This window comes from Etheostoma spectabile, chromosome 21 (assembly GCF_008692095.1).
Source record: "Etheostoma spectabile isolate EspeVRDwgs_2016 chromosome 21, UIUC_Espe_1.0, whole genome shotgun sequence".
NCBI classification, from domain to species: Eukaryota; Metazoa; Chordata; class Actinopteri; order Perciformes; family Percidae; genus Etheostoma; species Etheostoma spectabile.
This window is the reverse complement of record NC_045753.1, coordinates 89,080-108,503: the sequence shown is the minus strand read 5'-3', so window position 1 is coordinate 108,503 and position 19,424 is coordinate 89,080. Positions and strand designations below refer to the sequence as shown.

The 19,424-nt window shown below is 40.9% G+C and overlaps 2 protein-coding genes and 2 long non-coding RNA genes across 5 annotated transcripts; 1 reads left to right on the top strand and 3 right to left on the bottom strand.

Annotated features, from left to right (window-relative positions):
• Positions 1 to 54: 54 nt before the first annotated feature.
• On the top strand, positions 55 to 17,798 carry LOC116671104 (uncharacterized). The gene is made up of 3 exons (XR_004327198.1): positions 55 to 66; positions 12,430 to 12,435; positions 17,749 to 17,798. It is a non-coding gene; the product is annotated as an uncharacterized LOC116671104 (long non-coding RNA).
• Positions 517 to 8,355, bottom strand: LOC116671101 (manganese-dependent ADP-ribose/CDP-alcohol diphosphatase). Of its 2 annotated transcripts, none has more exons than XM_032502049.1 (4): positions 8,219 to 8,355; positions 3,651 to 4,323; positions 3,096 to 3,214; positions 517 to 1,446 (listed from the first exon to the last, which is right to left on the bottom strand). In XM_032502049.1, the coding sequence occupies exons 1-4, from the start codon at positions 8,261 to 8,263 to the stop codon at positions 1,279 to 1,281; spliced, it is 1,005 nt and encodes a 334-aa protein (XP_032357940.1). In that variant the 5' UTR covers positions 8,264 to 8,355; the 3' UTR covers positions 517 to 1,278. The 2 variants fall into 2 exon arrangements, with proteins under 2 accessions (XP_032357940.1, XP_032357939.1); XM_032502048.1 differs by having other exon boundaries at positions 524 to 1,446; positions 3,092 to 3,214.
• Positions 6,230 to 8,015, bottom strand: LOC116671103 (uncharacterized). The gene is made up of 4 exons (XR_004327197.1): positions 7,653 to 8,015; positions 6,633 to 6,786; positions 6,391 to 6,524; positions 6,230 to 6,300 (listed from the first exon to the last, which is right to left on the bottom strand). It is a non-coding gene; the product is annotated as an uncharacterized LOC116671103 (long non-coding RNA).
• LOC116671102 (radial spoke head 1 homolog) lies at positions 13,920 to 16,225 on the bottom strand. The gene is made up of 5 exons (XM_032502051.1): positions 15,982 to 16,225; positions 15,787 to 15,900; positions 14,870 to 14,975; positions 14,679 to 14,769; positions 13,920 to 14,199 (listed from the first exon to the last, which is right to left on the bottom strand). The coding sequence occupies exons 1-5, from the start codon at positions 16,030 to 16,032 to the stop codon at positions 13,935 to 13,937; spliced, it is 627 nt and encodes a 208-aa protein (XP_032357942.1). The 5' UTR covers positions 16,033 to 16,225; the 3' UTR covers positions 13,920 to 13,934.
• Positions 17,799 to 19,424: the final 1,626 nt, after the last annotated feature.

Below are 19,424 nucleotides of genomic sequence, written 5' to 3'. Positions count from 1 at the left end.
TCCCATGACAAATAAAACATGGGATTGATTTAGCATGGAAGTCCATTCTTGACCTTTGAGATAGTAGTTTGACAAAATAACCTTAAGGTCCACTTACTTAGGCTAAATCAGAGCTTTCAACCGCATCTTACACTCTTCGTCAGCAGATGGAGTTTGCACAGTTGTCATGGAGACAGACGGCTATACAACTCCCTACATGCCCAGAGGTAACTCCATCAGCTGATCTGCAGACTACTTTAGTCGTTGTGGTAAATGTTGGTACTCCTTATCGTAGTGGTCTGGCTGTGCTCAGTGTTTTCCTTCAGGCTGACTACTGATTTATCAGCAGAGAGCTGACTCGCTAGAACGTGCCCAGGGGATGTTAAAGACAGGCTTCATAATCCAACCTCAAGTGAAAAACACAAGAGATAAAAGCCTTGTCTCCACCATTTTCCCATGTAACCTGAATGCAGCATAAGAAGCCAGAGATGACACAGAAATGCCCCTTCTGCTTAGACTCTCTTTATTGATCATTTGGGATGATTGCCAGGAAATTGAATTTCCAGCAACAGATTTCAGCAGCTTACAAACACTTGTATAGAAAATACAGTATAAGAATAACAATAAATGCTATGGTTTTATTATTTATTGAATTGTTTGACTTCTCACAATGTATCAGTTACAGTTAGCAACACACAGCCACATCCCATTTCTCACTACATTGCACATTTTATTTTTCAGGAAATAACAGAAAAAGATAATCTGTTAGTATATGTGCAAAAAGGCAGCAGTTACAATAAAGAATCAATTCCATCTTAAAACGCATATATAGATATGCAAATTCTGTCACATAACCTCTAAATGAAAAGCCGTGTATGACATAAATTTCACACTTGATTTGAGGTATTGTATTTGCTCCAGTTATCAGTGCTATTCCCACCTCGGCCTCTAAAAGAACTAAAAGAAGGAGAAGATATAGTGCTCCTTTAACCAAAGTGTGAGCCTATAATATGGGCTGCCTGGGAGACTTTCTTTCTTGTAAAGTGACGTGTTGGAAACTCCCAGACTTCTTAGAGAATGTAAAAAACATCCTGTTAATAACCCAGTCCAGAATATAGCTCTCTGAATCCCGACATATTCTAAAACCATGTGTCATGTTGCCCTATGACCTTAGGCATGGGAACCGAAGCAATCGGTCGGCAATCCTCCCTCTCCCTTTCAGCTCCATCCTGTCCTTGTACACCGAGACGGTGGCGAAGGCGTTGCTGTCAGGCGGAGTCTCGATCACGCCCTGGAATGTCACGTGGTGCACTCCCGTGTCTGTGTCCTGGTGGTAGCCCCCTTCGTGGTCGTGTCCAGCCATGAAGCACACCACGCTGCCGTGGGATTGGACAACAGCCAGCAGCTGCTCGTAGTTCCAGGCCAGGGACATGGGTTCGGTGGAGCGGGGGTGCACGGGAAGGTGGCCTGCACAGAAACACACCCGTTTACAGCTGCTCTGTATTATAATACACTATATATTACGAAGACTGCAACTCATTCTTTCATTTTCAATTCATCCATAAACTGTTCTAAAATTCATGGTTTGGTTCCCACGTTGCTCCTTTTGTTCAACCAACGGCGTGAAGCCCACCGCCTCGAGGGACGTCCCTAGAGCCGCCGTCGTGTCCAGCTACTACACTACGGCTCAACCACGAATGGTTGCAGATGGAAATGGAGATTTGAAAGAATAAAATCAGCTAATCGTGAATGGAATGTGAATATTTAGTTGGATGTTTGGTGTAACATTTGGTTTAACATTTTGTATTCCTCATTATTATATTTACAGTTTTTTCATAAGATAAATGCTGTAATAATGTTAAATATCACAGATTGTTAACAGAAATGCCGTACTTTCAGTGGATTTTATTTTGCATAACTTTATTTAACATGACAGTAGACGGTGTAATCTGTAGATGCTGCTGTTGAACTGAGTCATATCACACACGTCAGTTTACAGGAAAGTATCGATATTTTATCATAGGAATAGTTTTGTTATTTTTATAATTTTAGCTTTTGAGCTACGCCCCTGGGCATCTAAATCATGGTTGCAGCTGTTGCCGTGGTCCTGCGAAGCGCCCTAATACACCCTTCTATGCAGTGCAGTGCCCTGCAACGTCCAGCTATGCATTGCAGTGCCTGGCTACGTCACGACTATGTCCTGCTACACACTGCTACGCCCTGCATATTTATTGTGACCGTTATGGCCACTATTCATCACCCCCCAACTGGCCCCGTCAGACTACACCTATCAAGAGCCTTGGTCTGTCCCAGGTTTCTTCCTCAAAAGGAGGTTTTTCCTCGTCACTGTCGCAGTAAATGCGGTCTAGACCTGCTCTATCTGTAAATTATAGAGTGGTCTAGACCTGCTCTATCTGTAAATTATAGAGTGGTCTAGACCTGCTCTATCTGTAAATTATAGAGCGGTCTAGACCTGCTCTATTTTTAAATTATAGAGCGGTCTAGATCTGCTCTATCTGTAAATTATAGAGCGGTCTAGACCTGCTCTATTTTTAAATTATAGAGCGGTCTAGACCTGCTCTATTTTTAAATTATAGAGCGGTCTAGACCTGCTCTATCTGTAAATTATAGAGCGGTCTAGACCTGCTCTATTTGTAAATTATAGAGTGGTCTAGACCTGCTCTATCTGTAAATTATAGAGCGGTCTAGACCTGCTCTATCTGTAAAGTGTCTTGAGATAACTCATTATTTTATACTATAAATAAAATTGAATTGAATAATGCTCCATGACATGTTTCATCTGTTACACAGGGAATATTGAACTTCAGCTAAACTTTAAAATCAAATCCTAATTGCAAGACCTGGCAGAATAATCTCAATTAGTAATTTTTCCCCAAGTGGTTCAGCCCTATGTAACACATTCAAAAAGGAAATAAGTGTGCTGGTGGTGGTGTGTTTGTGTGTGTGTGTGTGTGTGACTAACTCCACTTAAAAGATGCCAGGAATAAAAAAATAAATGCTAAAGGGACTGCATTAATGTACAGCACTGATATACAGTAGCTAGCCCCAGTCAGACGAATATGCGCTTCATAAAGGGACAGATTGAACTTACTCACGAGTGTGACTCTTTCCTGTTTGTCATCGGCCGAGGACAGAACCGAATCCAGCCAGTCCAGCTGCTCCTTACTGAAGCCCCCGTTGAACATTGTAAACCTCTGCTGCAGGCCCTCGGATACTGAAATAGGAACACTAAATATGAAAATCATATCTATCAGTCACCTTGGTGTCTGTTAAATGGCTAAAGTGTGATGAAACATGTTGCCTACATGGGTGAATTGAAGTCTACATCCACAAACTAGATGGGGGAAATCAAGTAATAGTGTCTCCGCTCTACAACTACTGCCAGCGCCCTTAAGCAAGGCACGTGCCATTAAACTGCCCCGGTAGGGCTGCTCATGGACTGGCGGTCAAAGACCACCACGAGTGTCCTTTTAAAGAATATCATTCTTTACTGCTGACTGAGGTCCTACTTTCAGATTTCTCATAGACTTCTAACAGGCTTGTTTTTGGAGCCAACCCCGCCGCATTGGCATTACCTCAGTTTGACTTCCATCTATTATTTTTGTCTGTGTAAAAAAAATCAAAGTGTGACTAGTAACAGGTCAGCATACCTGGGGGGCAGTTGAGGTCCTCGTTGGTGTTGTTCTGTTTGATTAAATCCATCGCCTGACTGTACTGCTCACTGGACTCCTGTCTGCCCAGCAGGCTCACATCATAGGCGTCCAGCACCACGAAGGTGAAGCCGGGGTACGGGCGGAAGGAGTAGGCATAGATATCACTGCCAGGAGCCTGGGCTCCAAACCCCCGGCTGCTGCTGCTGCTGCTGCCGCCGCCAGGGTGGGGGCTGCTGTTGAGCCGTGAACGCAGCAGCGCGCTCCTGCTGAAGTTATAAAACTCGTGGTTGCCCCACACATGGTGGAGCTCCGCAGGGCCGGAGCTGAACTCCCGCAGCACGGTGTGTAGCGCGCGGTCAGAGGCGTCCTGGCCCTTGTTGAAGCCGTCGATAATGTCCCCCAGCTGAAGGATAAACTCTGGTTTTACAGCCGAGTCCGACCAACTTTCCCGGGCGTTTCTGAGCAGCTTCAGACTGCTCCGGTAGTACCGCCTCCTCGTCCTGGCGAAATTGTACCCGTCGTCGACATCTGCGTACTGAATGTCCGCTATCACGCCGAATGTAAACAGCGGCGTTTGTTGAGGACAGTCGTCCATCCTCGATGTTGTCTTCGGATGAACCGATGTGTGAGTGTGTGTGTGTACCAACCGACCGGAGTATACAGGAGACCCCTAACCAGCTAACAATTTTTGGTTCCCAGAACGTTCTGGGAACGTTCGTTTTGGTTGTGGGAACGTTCCCTGAAGGTTTGTTTTGGTTGTAGTTTTGGTTGTCTGCTGGTTAATTGGAAGGTTTTTTAACGTTCCGGGAACGTTCGTTTTTTGGTTATCGCGAACGTTCTCGAACGTTCTCCTAACGTTCTCTAAAAGTTGCAACCTTTAGCGAACGTTAGGGGAACGTTCCCTTAACGTTGCAACCTTTAGCGACGTTAGGGGAACGTTCCCTTAGCGTTTCAAACCCTCAGCGAACGTTACGGAACGGTCTCTTAACGTTAGGGGAACGTTCGCTGTAACCAAAAACGAACGTTCCCAGAACGTTAAGAAAACCTTCCATAAACCAGCAGACAACCAACCTACAACCAAAACAAACCTTCAGGGAACGTTCCCAGAACGTTAGAAAAGCTTTTTCCCCCTAACCTTTAAAACAACCCCATACTCTATGTGTGTATGTAGTACTGTAAATACACACGTACATACATAAAAGTTATATAGTAGGAAGGAATGAACAGGCAAACTTGATGGCATTTCAAAACTTTAATATTCCAAAACTGAAAAGAACAACAAAGATAAGGATGTAGTGTAAAATGTAGTGCAAGATGCATAAGATGGGTTTGTAAAGTGTGTGCAAAATAAGTCACTAAAACAATATTAATAAAAAAGTTAAAAGGGGCTCCATGGCTCAGTCCTTCTCAGCTGGCCTATAAAGAATAAACAAAAGTTAGACTGTAATACTAAGAATGAACACATTACACATTTTTTTGATGAACTTTCTTATGAACATAATGCAGAGAACTTAAATTTACCGTGTGGTGTGGGGCAAACTTCAGAACTTGCCCCAATCAAATCCTCGCTTCTGCAGCAGTCACGCGGGGAAAGTTTTTCTGGCAGGCCGCTAGAGTAGAAGTCAAAATGAAGCAAAGTTATAGGTCAAATTAAAACCTCTGTCAGCCAAGCTAAGCTAATACTAATGTGAAGAATAAAATAAAACCTGCCTGTTATAACCCTGCATACAGCCAGGTCCTGGAAGGCTTTCTTTGTCTTTCTTCCCCGCAGGCTGTACTGTATCAGCAGCATGCGGCGGACGGCATCACCTCCAGTACAACCACCGAAGGGTTGACCGGAAAAATTGCTGTAAACATATAGTAACAATATGCATACAGTGTAGAGCTTGTACAATCTCATTTTGTAAGAGAGATCAGTTCAGTTAAGATATTAGATTTTAGCAATTATATAGTGGTTTTCTTAGGGCAGAACTATGGCCACTTAATTTCCATATTGTTCCTCCTCTCCATACACACATACATACATCCATACATACATACATACAAACACGTGAGCAACCTGAGTTTTACCTCTCATTTTGATCTCCATGTCTGAGCCACCTCTCCTCTGTGTGAGTTCTTCTGTTTAAACAACAAAATGTTGTGTTACTCTAGTGATCCTTGCCATTAAATTGTACTTCTTTGCAAATACAAAATCAAAGCAACTGTACCTTCAACTGTGTCCCAAGATGAGTGGCAGTCCGTGGTAGGGTCACTAAAGACTCATCCGCTCTGGGCAACCAGCTGGTTTCCTGCATGGCGTTGATACATATAAAAATAATTATATGATTTTTTTATAAGATGAAGTTGATAGGTTGCCTGCACATCCATTACAAAATATGAACCTATTCTTTTATATCAGACAAAATATATATTAAACAACTTACATGCAGGTGGTGGAGGAAGTGTTATCTGCTGAGCTGAAAAAAGACAGGAAGAGACAAACATTAGAACATCCCATGATATGCCCATGTTGACTGTCATTGGTTTTCCATGTTAAGAATATGACTGTTTTATATAAATGCATACATAAATTTTAACTTCCAGACAGGGCTTCCAGACGCACGCTCCGTCCTGGACAGTTTATCTGGTCGTGCAACAGATTCATCTGTAATACAGAGACCATATAGCGTGTACCCATTGCAAAATCTGTGATTTGAAATATGTGAAAAAATGTAGTCTATAATAAAGGTCTTACCATCGCTTGAAGAATCTGTCATGAACCTCCTGGGGCGTCGGCGCTGCCTTTTTTTGGACACTTGCTTCATCTTCTGTCTGGATGCTGGTGTCCCTCAGGCCGCCGACACCGGTCCACAGCTTTGGCGTAGGAATCTATGTTAAGAGAACATTTGTGATCCAGTAGTGCAAAAAAAGAAAAAAGAAAAGCAGTTTCCTACAGAGAAAATTATTTATTTACAAAATATGACAGCAATAGGTTACCTGTACACAGCCATATTTTTTAACTGGATATTTGGCCCAGCTGCTGTTGGGCAAATGGCACGCTGGGATTTGGAGCAGAGCGAGGTGACATGGACTCCTGTAGAGCATGAGCAGATAATCCATCTTCTCCTCAAATGTCTCCATCCGGATTCATCTGAATAACAATCATACAATTTGTACTGATTGCAAAAATATTTAAAATGTATACAGTCATGTAACATTGAACGTGACAAGATTTCTGCATTGTACCCAATACTTTGTAATGGGGAGACACAGCATCCACAGAATGCATAGTGTAAAGCCAGTACTGCAGCTGTGTAGCAACACATTACGTCCCTTGCTGTATCCTTCACTCAGCTTGACGATAACTGGCTAAAGTGCGTTGCAAGATGGCTGCCTATCTACCTGGACTAAGGATTTTGATTATTTTGGCTTTATTTATGTACTGTACTACACTAATTAAAAAAAGACCGAAAACGGATATCTTATTGTAACATAAACAAAAGCATTTTAACATGATTACACAAAACTTACAATGCAAAAAGCAGAAACGTCGTGCACGAGCAGCAAACAAAGGGAAAGATTTAAGCAATCCATTTAAAGCCCAACTCTGGCCTCGCCCTTTTGAATGGAGTGCTACTACGGGCCCTTCTATGATAGCATCAAATCAAACCCTTTTTAAAACACTAAGAAGGCTCGACACAACATGAAACTTTACTCCAAGTCTCACCTGGGGGCTCACACATAAACTCGCATTGAGAACATGGTTTGTGCACAAATAGTTTACTAAAAAAGAAAGACTTGAGCAGCTCACTGCATGACTAGCATAGCACAATGGCGGACGACGTTGAAAAACTAACTAAAGTTAGTTGTTTACTTCAGCCAAACTTTTATTTTTGGTCAACCTAACAAGAACCGGAATATAACAAACCCATACGAGGGAAAGAGTTTAATGTTAAACCACAAACCCTCCCATTACAACAACAACAACATCATTAAACTGCAAAGTATTTCGCTTACCTCTCCGTGAGCTGAGCCGCGTGGTCCGTCCTGTGGCTTTCTCTTCTTCTAACGGGGGAATCGGTCTGCTCAGAGCAGCGGCCCCCTACTGGTGTGGGGTTGTAACGGTTAGGTTTTCAAACTGAATAAAGAAGTGAATTATCTTAGTTGTGAAAATCGTCCCATTGATAGATTCCTCTTTTAAGTTGTTTCACGAAGACAGTTAAAAAACCGAAGTCAAGCACAAAAGTACTATTTTAAGCTAAATTGATATCAGCCTTAAATAAATGTTATGCTTTCTTAAATTTATAAGTCAATCATTTTTGAGTGAATAATCAAGTGACAAACCATGCTACTTCTAACTCCGAACAACCAAAAACAACCAAACGGGAACGTTGTGTGAAGGTACGGCGCAACCGCAGGGGAACGTTACCGTTGGTTGGTTCTCTTAACGTTTAGAGAACGTTATAACCAGGAGGGAACGTTCCCTAAACGTTAGCTTTTTTTGGTTTGGTTCGAACGAACCTTTAGAGAACCAAAAAACTAACGTTCCCTAACGTTCCCTAAACGTTCTGTGTTAGTGGGGTTTCCCGGGGACCCGGCCTGTCAACCGCCGCACATGATGATGTCATAGACAGTTAAAGAAATGGACCAGTCTATGCTTTGGACGGAGACCAGTGAAGTCTATTAGAAGCTCTTTTCCGGTGATAGCTGAGCGTTACTGCGCAGCCTCCAACTGAGCTTGATGACGTAGATGTGACGTGAGCAACCTGTCTGAAAGTTGGAAGTCTTCTGGTAGCTGTGCAAGAGAAATCTCAATTAACATTAACATAGGCACAGGCTAATTACGGCTAACTAACATGCTAGTTAACATTAGTAATTCAACTTAAACAGCTAATGTAAGTCCAAACTGTCAGCACAGGCTAATTACTTTGAACTTTTACTTTGAACTTTTAACAAAAAGTTGAGAATGGTTTTATCCATGCCCAGGTTTGGGTACAAAACTCATTTTCTAGTCACTTTTTCCTAGTCACCTTTTAACCTAATAGGGAGCTTCGCCTTACCCACTTGGATGGTAGCCTGCCAGGCAGTCTTTTAGTCTGGACTCTGTACTGCTCCTCAAAAGTAACCAATAATGAAAGCAATGACTTCCAGCTGCATCCTTCAAAATAATATTGTTAGAAAGACCGGACACTCCAAAACTCCCCTATTGTGACAGTTAAAGAACAGAATGAATAGAATGCACTACAAAAACTTAAAGTTTCTCTCTCTCTCCTCTCTCCTCTCTCTCCTCCTTCTCTCTTCTCTCGCTCCTCTCTCTCTCTCTCTCTCTCTCTCCTCTCTCTCTCTCTCTCCATTTTTGGCTTTGTATTCTTTAATGTTCTATATTTTGATACTTCAACATTCATATTTTGGCCCAAAGGTCAGCACTGTGGCCTCACAGAGAGAAGGTACCGGGGGTCCTGGGTCTTGTGTGGAGTTTCCTCCGGGTGCTCCTGTTTCCCCCACCACTAAAAACATATTCCCCTCCCTTTCTACAAAGCTGATGTGGGCTGAGTCGTGAGGTTGCCATGCACCATCCAGGTGGGGGCTACACATTGGTTGTTTTAGTGAGTAGTCCCCCCCGAAGCGCTTTGAGTGTCTATGATAAAACGCTATATAAATGTAATGAATATTTATTTTTGATTTACTTTGGTCATCATTCACTTACTTGTTATTTCCTATAGTGGATGTATAGGCCTATTGTTAAAATAAAAAGTATTCTGTTTAGGAGGTGTGGACTGTTTGTTAAGATTTCTACTTGAATTGTCAAACATTGCATTTGTCACTGTAATCATTTTATGTGTGTTCTAAATTAAGATGTTAAAAGGTGTAAAAAAAAAAAAAAAGACCGGCTATTGAGATATTTTTTTACCTACATGCAGAGAAATTAATGTTACAAATATCACATTACTCCTTCAGATTCTTAGGTTATGTCTCTGTGGCTGAAACAATAGAGCATAGATTTGATAGATTTCCCTTTATGGTTGTGAGGTCTGGTCCACTTGCCAACCAAGACTTTACTAAATGGGACACCCAATTGAGACTCTGCATGCAGAATTTTGCAAATCCATTCTCCAAATGAGTCCAACAGAAAACACCAAATAATGAGCGCAGAGGAGAATTAGGATGCCACCCATTAATTATCAAAACTCAAAAGAGAGCATATAAGTTTTATAAATACCAAAAAAACACAGTAAGGAAGCCCTCACCCTACAGAGAGACATCTCTCAGCCAGCTGGTTCACAAACCCAAGCAGAGCCCCCAGAACAATTACCCCTATCACACTGAAGCACATTATGAGAAAACAAAGGAAAGGACGTGCACTGCACACTTATACATTCTGAGAAAAACTAGAGAAGCAATGAACCACATTCATAAGAAAACAGTGAAGACTTTTTGCTTAACAGATTTATTTTCCTATTTAGGACCACTGTTTTTTGCTTTGAAACAGGTTGAAGACGCAGGTTTGTGGTTTGGGTCACATTTTTCAGTTCTCTGTACACCCTTCCCCCCTCCCTGAGAAAAGAAAACCCATTCCAACTCCAGGTTTCGTCCCTCGTTTTTAAAGCAACTTTTCCACTAGAGTCACCAACACAGCCATAATGAATGTATCCCCCAAAACAAAAAAGGACTTAAAACGGATTTTTTGGGTGTGGTATATGGGTCTGTACTTGTGTATCAACTGCACCTAAGGGTCTTGCCGGAGTCCCAAGCGCAGGCCGGTGACACCTTGGGAATCCTTAAGGACAGTGTGGAGGCCACTCCCCCCCCCTTCCCCCTCAGCTTGCCCGCAAAAAATGAGTACACAAGATTTGTGTAGGGAATAAAATGCTCTAAATACTTTACAATTGACACAGATTCGGGTTTTTTTTTTTGCAAGAAAGCACTTTCATTTCCTTTTATTTTTCAAAAATCCTGAGGGCCTCACTGTATCGAAAGCGTGGTAAAATTTAAAATAAGATTTTTTATATACTGTACTAAGTCCAATATTGAAGTACTTGTACTAATTAAGTCTGTTCATGCCACTTTCTACTTTACCGCTAATCCAGAGAAATATTTATTTCTTATACCCCAAAAAAGCTTTAGTTCTAGTTATTTTATTTACTAGTTTTTTTATTTACCCCCCTACTTCATTTTTAATATTACAAAAATGGCTGAATGAGCCCCCTGTGTCAAATTTTAAAAAAGCTGATAAATTTTTTAGTAACCTAAAAAACCGTGACCGCTGTAAAAGTTCGCTTGGGGGACTAAATTGATTATGTTGGGGTTTTTAAGTATTTGGGGAAAGATAACCAAAATTTGTCCTTTAAAAAACAGTTAAAAATTTGGGAAAAACAGAAAAGTTTAAAAGGGATTTTAGGCATTTCGTTCTCATTAACAGATCAGCACCCTTTACTTTCCGCCCCGCTATGATCTGGCTCATATTGATACTGTATCCCAAAGGGTTTTGGCCTATACAGTCCCGCTATGGCCTCAAAGTATGTACAAAAAAGCTTTAAAATATTAGACAAGAAACCTTCTATATCCCATGCCAAATTTAGATAAAAATTAAACTTTTTTAATTTTTTTAATTTCAAAATTTTTTAATCAGCCTGTCTAAACTATAAGATTTACATGGGTTTTGGGGCCCCCCCTTTTATTTTTTTTAAAAAAAAAGTGTCGTGTCCGGGGCATATGGAAAGGGCCCCTTGGGGTTTAGCAAGGCTTTCGAACCCCCTTTTCCGAACGGGGTTTTATCGGGGGTATTTAAAAAAGTAGGGGAAATCATTTGGAAGCGTTTTTTTTAGGGCCCTTAAAAGTGGGTAACCCCCAAACGTACATTTTTTGGGGGTTTTAAATGGTAAAAAAGTTTTTATTTTTTCGTGCAAAAAGGGTGGGGTTTTTGGTTTTATGCAATATTGGGGGGTTATAGGGGTCATGCAAAAAGGGTGGTTTATGGTCAGTGCAATTTTGGGGTTAATGGGGCCTGCAAAAAGGGTGGGTTTAAAGGGGGGGCCCCAAAAAAAAAAACATGAAAAAGGGGAAAACAAAAAACAAAAAAAAAAAAAAAGGGGGAAAAAAAAAAAAAAAAAAAAAAAAAAAAAAAAAAAAAAGGGAAAAAAAAAAAAAAAAAAAAACGGAAAAAAAAAAAAAAAAAAAAAAAAAAAAAAAAAAAAAAACCAAAAAACGTGTAAAAAGGGGTGTTTTAGGGGCAGGCAAACGGTTGCAGGCATTGAAAAATTGGGTTTGTTAATATGTAAATGTGTTTTTTTTTTTTTTTTTTTTTTGTCTCTCTGTCCTTTGTTCTCCATTCTTTTTGTTAGTTTTTCTGACGTGTCACTGTTTTGTCCTTGTTCTCTTATAACCGTGTATATGTATAGTGTGTAGTGTAAGTGTTTTGTTCCCCTTATTATTTTTTGTGTACCTTTAACCGCCAGGGGGTCTGCAGAGGAAATTACCCTAAGGCTACAATTTGGGCATATTTACTTTGTGAAAATTTTCTTTAAATTATTGCCCCCCCTTTAAGAAAAATAAATAAAAAAAATAAAATAATAAATCTGACAGATTTATTTATATTATTTTAGTTACTATTACTTTATCCTCCATACATCATCGACGCTTTATTACATTATTTTAGTTCCTCCCACTTCTTGACAGTTTTGTTACGTTTTTTAGCATTTCCCTTTTCCCACTTAAATTCCTGACCAAACCACTTGTTTTTTTTAATTTGTTTTATTAAAAAACCTCAACAATAAGGGCCCAACAGTCCGCTGAGATGATAGTCAAAAAACAATTGGGTAAATTTGGGTTTTTCCTTTTTAAAATTTGGGGGTTTTTCTGCTTTGGTTTTTTACTTTGAACTTTAAGTACTTTTCGGGGAAAATTACACCCCTTTAAGTAAACTTTTTTACGCAGGACTTTAACGAGTATTTTTCGTGTGGTTTGGAAAAACCCAGCTCTCTAAAGGTGACACACAGGCACCCCACCAACTTTACTGGAGGGTCATCACATCATGTCAAAGTCAAATATGTGGTCACTGACAAAAAGAAGGGGGGACTGAACCCACAATGAAAAATGAAACAAAGATGGCTGCAAGAAGCTGAAGAGCAAAACCTCCCTGCTCCCCCCTCCTGGAGCCCAGGTAGGCCCCCGTGTCTCTCTAAAAGTTTACCCCTCTCCTTGTCCGTTTTGGCTGCCCTTCATTAAGAGATTCCATGGGTTTTTTTGTCCACTTTTCCTGGGGGCAATCATGGCATTAACATATCATGGGTGTGTTCCAAAGAAAAAAACTGGGGTTTTTTGTGGAACACCTGCTCTGCCCTTGGGATTTCCCCCTGCTGCCCCACCCATGCGAACCATACTTCCCGGCCGCAGGCTGCAAAAAACAGGGATGGCAGAGACGTCCCACTGGAGAAACTATCTGCTTTACATCACAATGGGAAGGCTGGAAAAATTTGAATCATTGTTAAAGATTTGGTTTTAAACCCCAAGGGAAATTTGTAAGGGCTAAGGCCAGACTGGTATTGTTGGTTTTGTTCAATTGCCAAATAGTAATGATTTTGGTTGACTAATTTTTTATTATCATTGTTGTTGTTTGGCACTTATCCCCCTTTCACATTCATACGCAAAAGACAGTTATCCCGTTGTTTATATCATAGAGAGGCGTGGTTTACTTTTTTAAAACGTGTACCTGTGTTTTTAAAATATCTGGGGAAACATTTTATAAAACCCAAAAATGGGGTCCTGGGGTTCAATCACAACTTTTTTTTGTTTATAAAAAAAATACATTAAACTCTTTTTTAAATTTTACTAAAAGAGACAATTATATTAATTTCAATTATTTCTAAAACAATTAATAGTACAACAGCATTTGGAAATGTGACAGATCACAAGGATACTACGACAGCCATCATATAAAGTCAAACTACGGTTTATTACAATTAGGATTCCCTCTTGGTCTCTCTAGCCGTACTAACAGCACCAACAGTACTGACAATGAGTCCATCAGAGCAGGGAACCGCAGCAGGTGGCAGCAGTCATTAGGAGGTCAAATGGAAAGGGAGTACATGTGGAATGTTGCTAATAATGATTGTTTGCCTAACCTGAGGGTTTACAACCGCTCTGATCATCAGGATGATGGCATCCCAAGGTGTACTAAACTGTAGCTTTTGAATCATTACTGCTTCATTCTGATGCAGGCGGCATGTAAAAAAACTGAATTTAGAGATGTGGCAAGACTATTTCCTTTAAGTAAAGATTGAGAAGTACTTTCATTCTGTATTATTCCAGCCCACCCTGACAGGCATGGATCCTGCCGAGCATTAGTGAACCAAACTGTTCTCGTCCCCCGACACCCTTCTCCCACATGTCGTCAGTAAGCAGAGGCTGAGTCATTAAAGTAGAACTCACATTATTGTTGACAAAGTTGCCCTTGTATCTGGCATTAGAGTGGATGTACTCTCCAGCTGCCTCCATCTTGCCATTCAGCCAGGAGCCCCGGTACTGGGAGCCCGTCTGCTGGTAGTGGTAAACGCCCTGGCCGTGCCTGCAATCACATCAAGGTTACCAGCCAGTTTCAAATGTCCATTTTCTGTATCGAATTAGAATGGATTTAGAAATGTGCAGGTCAAAATTATGTTGAAACTAGGCTCATTATATATTACTGTTAATATGTAAGTAGATACTGCTGTATAATGAAAAAACAACATGTATTCTTCCTAGATATCTAAAATAATATATTTCTATTTTCACCAGCATTGATTTCCAGCAAAAATCCCATTCTTGTGCTGTATCACTGTATCACCACTTTGTAAAATACAAAGTATGGTATAGACCTCTCTAAAGTGTCCTGAGATAACTGCTGTTGTGATTTGACACTATAAATACAATTGAATGGAAATTGAATTGAATCACTGAATTTAGTTTAAAGAACTCTGGCAGGCTGGAGAAGGCACAGCAATATTCAGAACTGAAAACACGTCAGTGACATGCACTTGGATTTTTCAAACTATAGATATCGTGCACCTGATGTGATGCAGCCACTCTCCATCATACGTGTCTCCGTTGGGGTAGGTGTAGACCCCGTGGCCCTGTCTCAGGTCCTCCACCCATGACCCTGACGCACCCAGAGGGACAGCACTGAGAGTTAGTTCCTGAACCTCCAGCTGGACCCTTGTCAGCTGAAAACCTCACACACTGATGAACTCATATTTCACCTTCATATTTAGAGCCATCTGGATAGTAGAAGGTGCCCTGTCCATGTTTCATGTTCTTGTGATAGTCTCCCACATATCTTGCCCCATTCTTGAAGCGATATGTCCCCTTTAGACAAAACAGTGAAACAGACAGTTATTTTACACTTAACGTAACAGAAACCTGGGTGGCGATGATAGAACAATTGTTTCATCACAGACTGAATATGGATCTAGAAACATTAACACCATTTCTTTAATTCAAAGTGCACATAGGATATACATATACATAGTATTACTATTATTAGCTTCCATGTGAGGGTCTATTTGCTGTAGACCTTCACTCAGCCCCTGTGGGACCGGTGTTTTGGTTTAACAGGCAATCCTGTTCCCTGGAGACTTTCAGCTAAATGCGTCTGTGGTTGTCATAGTGACGACAGCTGTTGAAAACTGGCTGCCTCCTATCCTGTTTGAGACTCTGTATGATGTGTACACATGATTTCAATGAGTTAATTTAATGACATGCCCACGATTAGTCAATGTGATGTAATGGTGCACTGGGTTAGTCTACTGACTTTCATTTACAGCGCTGTGGAGGAAGGGCTGGCTAAATCAAATACAATATTAATATTTAAACGTTAAAGAGATAGAGATAACGTTAGACTGTCACCGGAAGAGCAACTCTCTCTCCTTTGCTTTTCCGTAGCAGCAAACAACGTTCAAAACGCAAAGTTTCCTCAAACAATACTCCAAAGACCACATAGGTACCGTTTTTAATGGAGATATTCTCGAGGACAGCTGCCTGTTCTCTTCCGGTTTTCAACAGCTGTTGTCACTATGACAACCACAGACGCATTTAGAAAGTCTACAGTGCAGGATATATATATATATATATATATATAATATATATATATATAGGGCTTTAACCGTCCTAACGTTACCTGTCCGTGCCTCTTGCCGTGCTCGTACTGTCCCTGATAGACGTCTCCGTTGGACAGGACAGCCTTCCCGACTCCGTGTCTCTCTCCTGCTTCGTTTCTGTCTCCTTCATATCCCTGCTCCACTCAAACACACGCAACAGGTCAGCACATGCTAGCGCTAGCAGCTAACGCTAGCTTCACATGCTATCATCTCACCCCGACTTTACTGCGCTCATCATCGAAGTCATCCGAGCCGCCGTCCGACATCTTCCTCTCTCTCTCTACCTCTACACTGCGAACCGTGCGCTCTTTGGTAGTTTACGGTTACTATGACAACGGTCAGTTAGTTGACTTCCGGCCGCTGAGCAGTATCTTACATGTCTATATATGTATATATCATAGACTGTATTTTCTTGAACGGTCTATGGTATACAGTATACTGAGTTCCTGTCATCTTGAACATGACTGAAAACCTGCTGGAAGCATACAAATCTCTTCTTGTTACACATTTTACACACGACCCATTCTGGCAAACAAAAAACATCCCATAATATCTGTCACGTTGATATATCTCAACATCAACATATTTTATGATGCTTATATAAAACTATAAATATAATACGTCTCCAACCAGGCTAATTGGCCCTGAATGTGCACGTTCATAGACAGACACACAGAGAAAGATATTTCTAACATTTAAACAATAACATTTGAGTCTTGACATTCACTTTGTTAGTAACAAATTCATTAGTACAATGTATTATATATTTCAATTCAATCAGTCTCATTTTCAAATGTAGCTCAGTGCTACATGTCAGACCTGTGACTTCTCAAACACACCAAAACATGGCAATAGTATAGTCTATGAAAAGTAGCCTAGTATTACAATTAGTACCACACTGAAAACACTCGTAACTCCTTTTTTTATTAAAGTTTCAAACGAGCTGTTGGTTTGTGTATGTGGTATGTAAAGTGTAGGTAATGCATGGAAGAAAACCCAGAGCTTGAGGTAGTCAGCAGTGACTTTGGAGGGCGTTGTGGTCTGCTTTAGTCCTGTCCCACACACAGTCTATGGACAGGGACCTCAACTGACTCCCATCCCTTTTAACTTGCCGTCACTTTTGTTCTTTTAACTTTGCTCAAGATAAAGCAATAATTACTTAACCATCCAGTATCCAACAGATTTTGACAATATGCATGAAACTCTAGACTAATCTATAATTGGATATTAAGGGATGTTTGATGACTGTTTACATATCAACATATTGAAATATATTACTTGTATGGATGATGCATGTAATAATGTAGGATGTTATGAATGAATTAATTCTCTGTGAAGAGCAATAAGCCATCAGCTGTCCATCAATGATATCAAAGTGCATCTCTGGCAGATAATAGACAGTGTAAACTCTATTTAGCAGCCCTTTATTTAGACACCTTGAACTTGACTTGACGTTAACTCATAAGCCCTGAGATGTTGCCATCTGGGACATTAAGGATCAGAAAGACATTCACGTTGGCCTTCTGAGACTCGTAAGGAGGCCACATTGAAAACGTCTGAAGCCCTTAGCCAATCAAAAGAAACTACGCAGAACAGAAAGCATGATCGGTCTGTGTACAGTAAAGGCAATGAGTCTGTGTTACCTTATTTGACAGAAATCTATGCATTTATCAGTTATTTCTGACAATTTGATAAATAAACATGTATATTACGATTGAGTAAGTAAAACACCAATGAACAAAATTGCTTCAAAAAATGTCATTAATTAAATAAATCACCAGGAAAACCACTCTGGAGATAAAACTGAGATTTACACTCATATTCAAGTTTATGTTCTGCTTGTTCAACAGTTGTTTGGTAAATTTCTCTTAAACACATTTAGACAGGATCTGCATTGCTCTTTTTTATTCTCAATTCTTTTGTTTTCAAGATTTTTTATGGGGCTTTTCCCCTTTTTTTGGAAAGTGCCAGTGGATAGATAGGAAAGGTGGGAGAGAGATGGGGGATGAGACGCAGCAAATGGCCACAGGTCAGGCTCAGCCTACATGGGGCGCCGCTCCTACTGGGTGAGCTAGAGGTCAACCCTTTAATCATTTTGGTGCAGGTGATGTTACTTCAGAGCTCAGAGCAAACCTTTTTTGAGGGGTGCCAAAAAATCCTCTATGCAGGAAACACCATGTGCCCGAGATGTCCCATTTTATGGTGCATGTGATGTCCTGTTATCTTGGTGCATGAAATGTCCTGTTACCATGGTAGTAGGACCAGCTGAGAGAGAGTGACACTCCCAGAAGGGCAGGCCTTCATCTTTGAGCATGTGATGTCCTGGTACCAGAGATGGCAAAAGTACTCACTTTCCATACTAGAAGTACAGATACTCGTGTTAAAAGAATGCTCTGGTAAAAGTGGAAGTACTGATTAAACTACTTTACTCAAGTAAAAGTAACAAAGTACAGGCTTGTAAATGTACTTATAATATAAAAGTAAAAGTAGCCTCGCGAATGGCCATTTTTTATGCAAAGCTACCTGGAGCACACAAATGTTACTAGAGAGACGCTGAGGAACTTCAGTGGACATGGAGAACACAGTGTTTATTTGGCAATGGCTACATTTTAAATGGATGTCTGCCAATAGGCCTAAAACATCACATATATGATTATTCAATTCAATTTTATTTATAGTATCAATTCATAACAAGAGTTAACTCGAGATAATTTACAGATAGAGTAGGTCTAGACCGCATTCCAGAATTTACAAGGACCCAACAGTTCTAGTAGTTTCCTCCAGAGCAGCAACAGGGCCACAGTGGAGAGGAAAAACTTCCTTTTAGGCAGAAACCTGGGACAGACCCAGGCTCTTGGTAGGCGGTGTCTGACGGGCCGGTTGGGGTTAGTGGAAATAACAAAAATAGAAAAAATAGTACTTTGTAGCAGTTCTTTGTAGTAGTTCATGGCATAGCAGGGCACTGTGCGGCATTAGGCACAGCAGGACGTAGCAGGACGTAGCAAGACGTAGCAGGACGTAGCAGGACGTAGCAGGACGTAGCAGGACGTAGCAGGATGTAGCAGGACGTAGCAGGATGTAGCAGGACGTAGCAGGACGTAGCAAGACGTAGCAGGACGTAGCAGGACGTAGCAGGACGTAGCAGGACGTAGCAGGATGTAGCAGGACGTAGCAGGGCACCGCAGAGCGTAGCAGATGAACATGGCATCGCAGAACGTGTAGCGGGACCATGGCGACAGCTGCTACAATGATTTTCGGAGCCTCTCTGATCCAAGGGAACATGCTGGGGAAAAAAGAACATAAGGACTCCAGGGAGTGACTCCCCAGAGCTAGGTTAGTAACAAGCATTTCTGGGACATGGATGCACATAAATGAAAAGATGGAAAGAAAGAGGAGAGAGGAGCTCAGTGAATCAAAGGAAGTCCCCAGCTGTCTAAAACTATTACAGCATAACTAGGAGAGACAGGGTAAAGAGAGGAGCCTGGTCGGGCTAGAACTCTCCCCAACCGGATCGGGCTGTATGCCAAGTCTCCCTTTAGTTTTATTATATTCTTGATTATATGATAGATAAATCATGACAGAAACTCCAGGTTAATAAGATTCTGACTCATTAGCAAGATATGACTTCAGTTGTGATTCTGTGAGAATTCATTGATCC

Coding starts and splice junctions, on each gene's coding strand:
- LOC116671101 (XM_032502048.1), bottom strand. CDS start 8,263: ATGACATCATCATGTGCGGCGGTTGACAGGCCGGGTCCCCGGGAA. Junction 4,324..8,218: donor ACAGGCCGGGTCCCCGGGAA/ACCCCACTAACA, acceptor TTAGCTGGTTAG/GGGTCTCCTGTATACTCCGG. Junction 1,447..3,091: donor GGAAAGAGTCACACTCGTGA/GTAAGTTCAATC, acceptor GTTTCTGTGCAG/GCCACCTTCCCGTGCACCCC.
- LOC116671102 (XM_032502051.1), bottom strand. CDS start 16,032: ATGTCGGACGGCGGCTCGGATGACTTCGATGATGAGCGCAGTAAAGTC. Junction 14,770..14,869: donor AGATGGCTCTAAATATGAAG/GTGAAATATGAG, acceptor TGGGTGCGTCAG/GGTCATGGGTGGAGGACCTG. Junction 14,200..14,678: donor GAGTGGCTGCATCACATCAG/GTGCACGATATC, acceptor ATGTGATTGCAG/GCACGGCCAGGGCGTTTACC.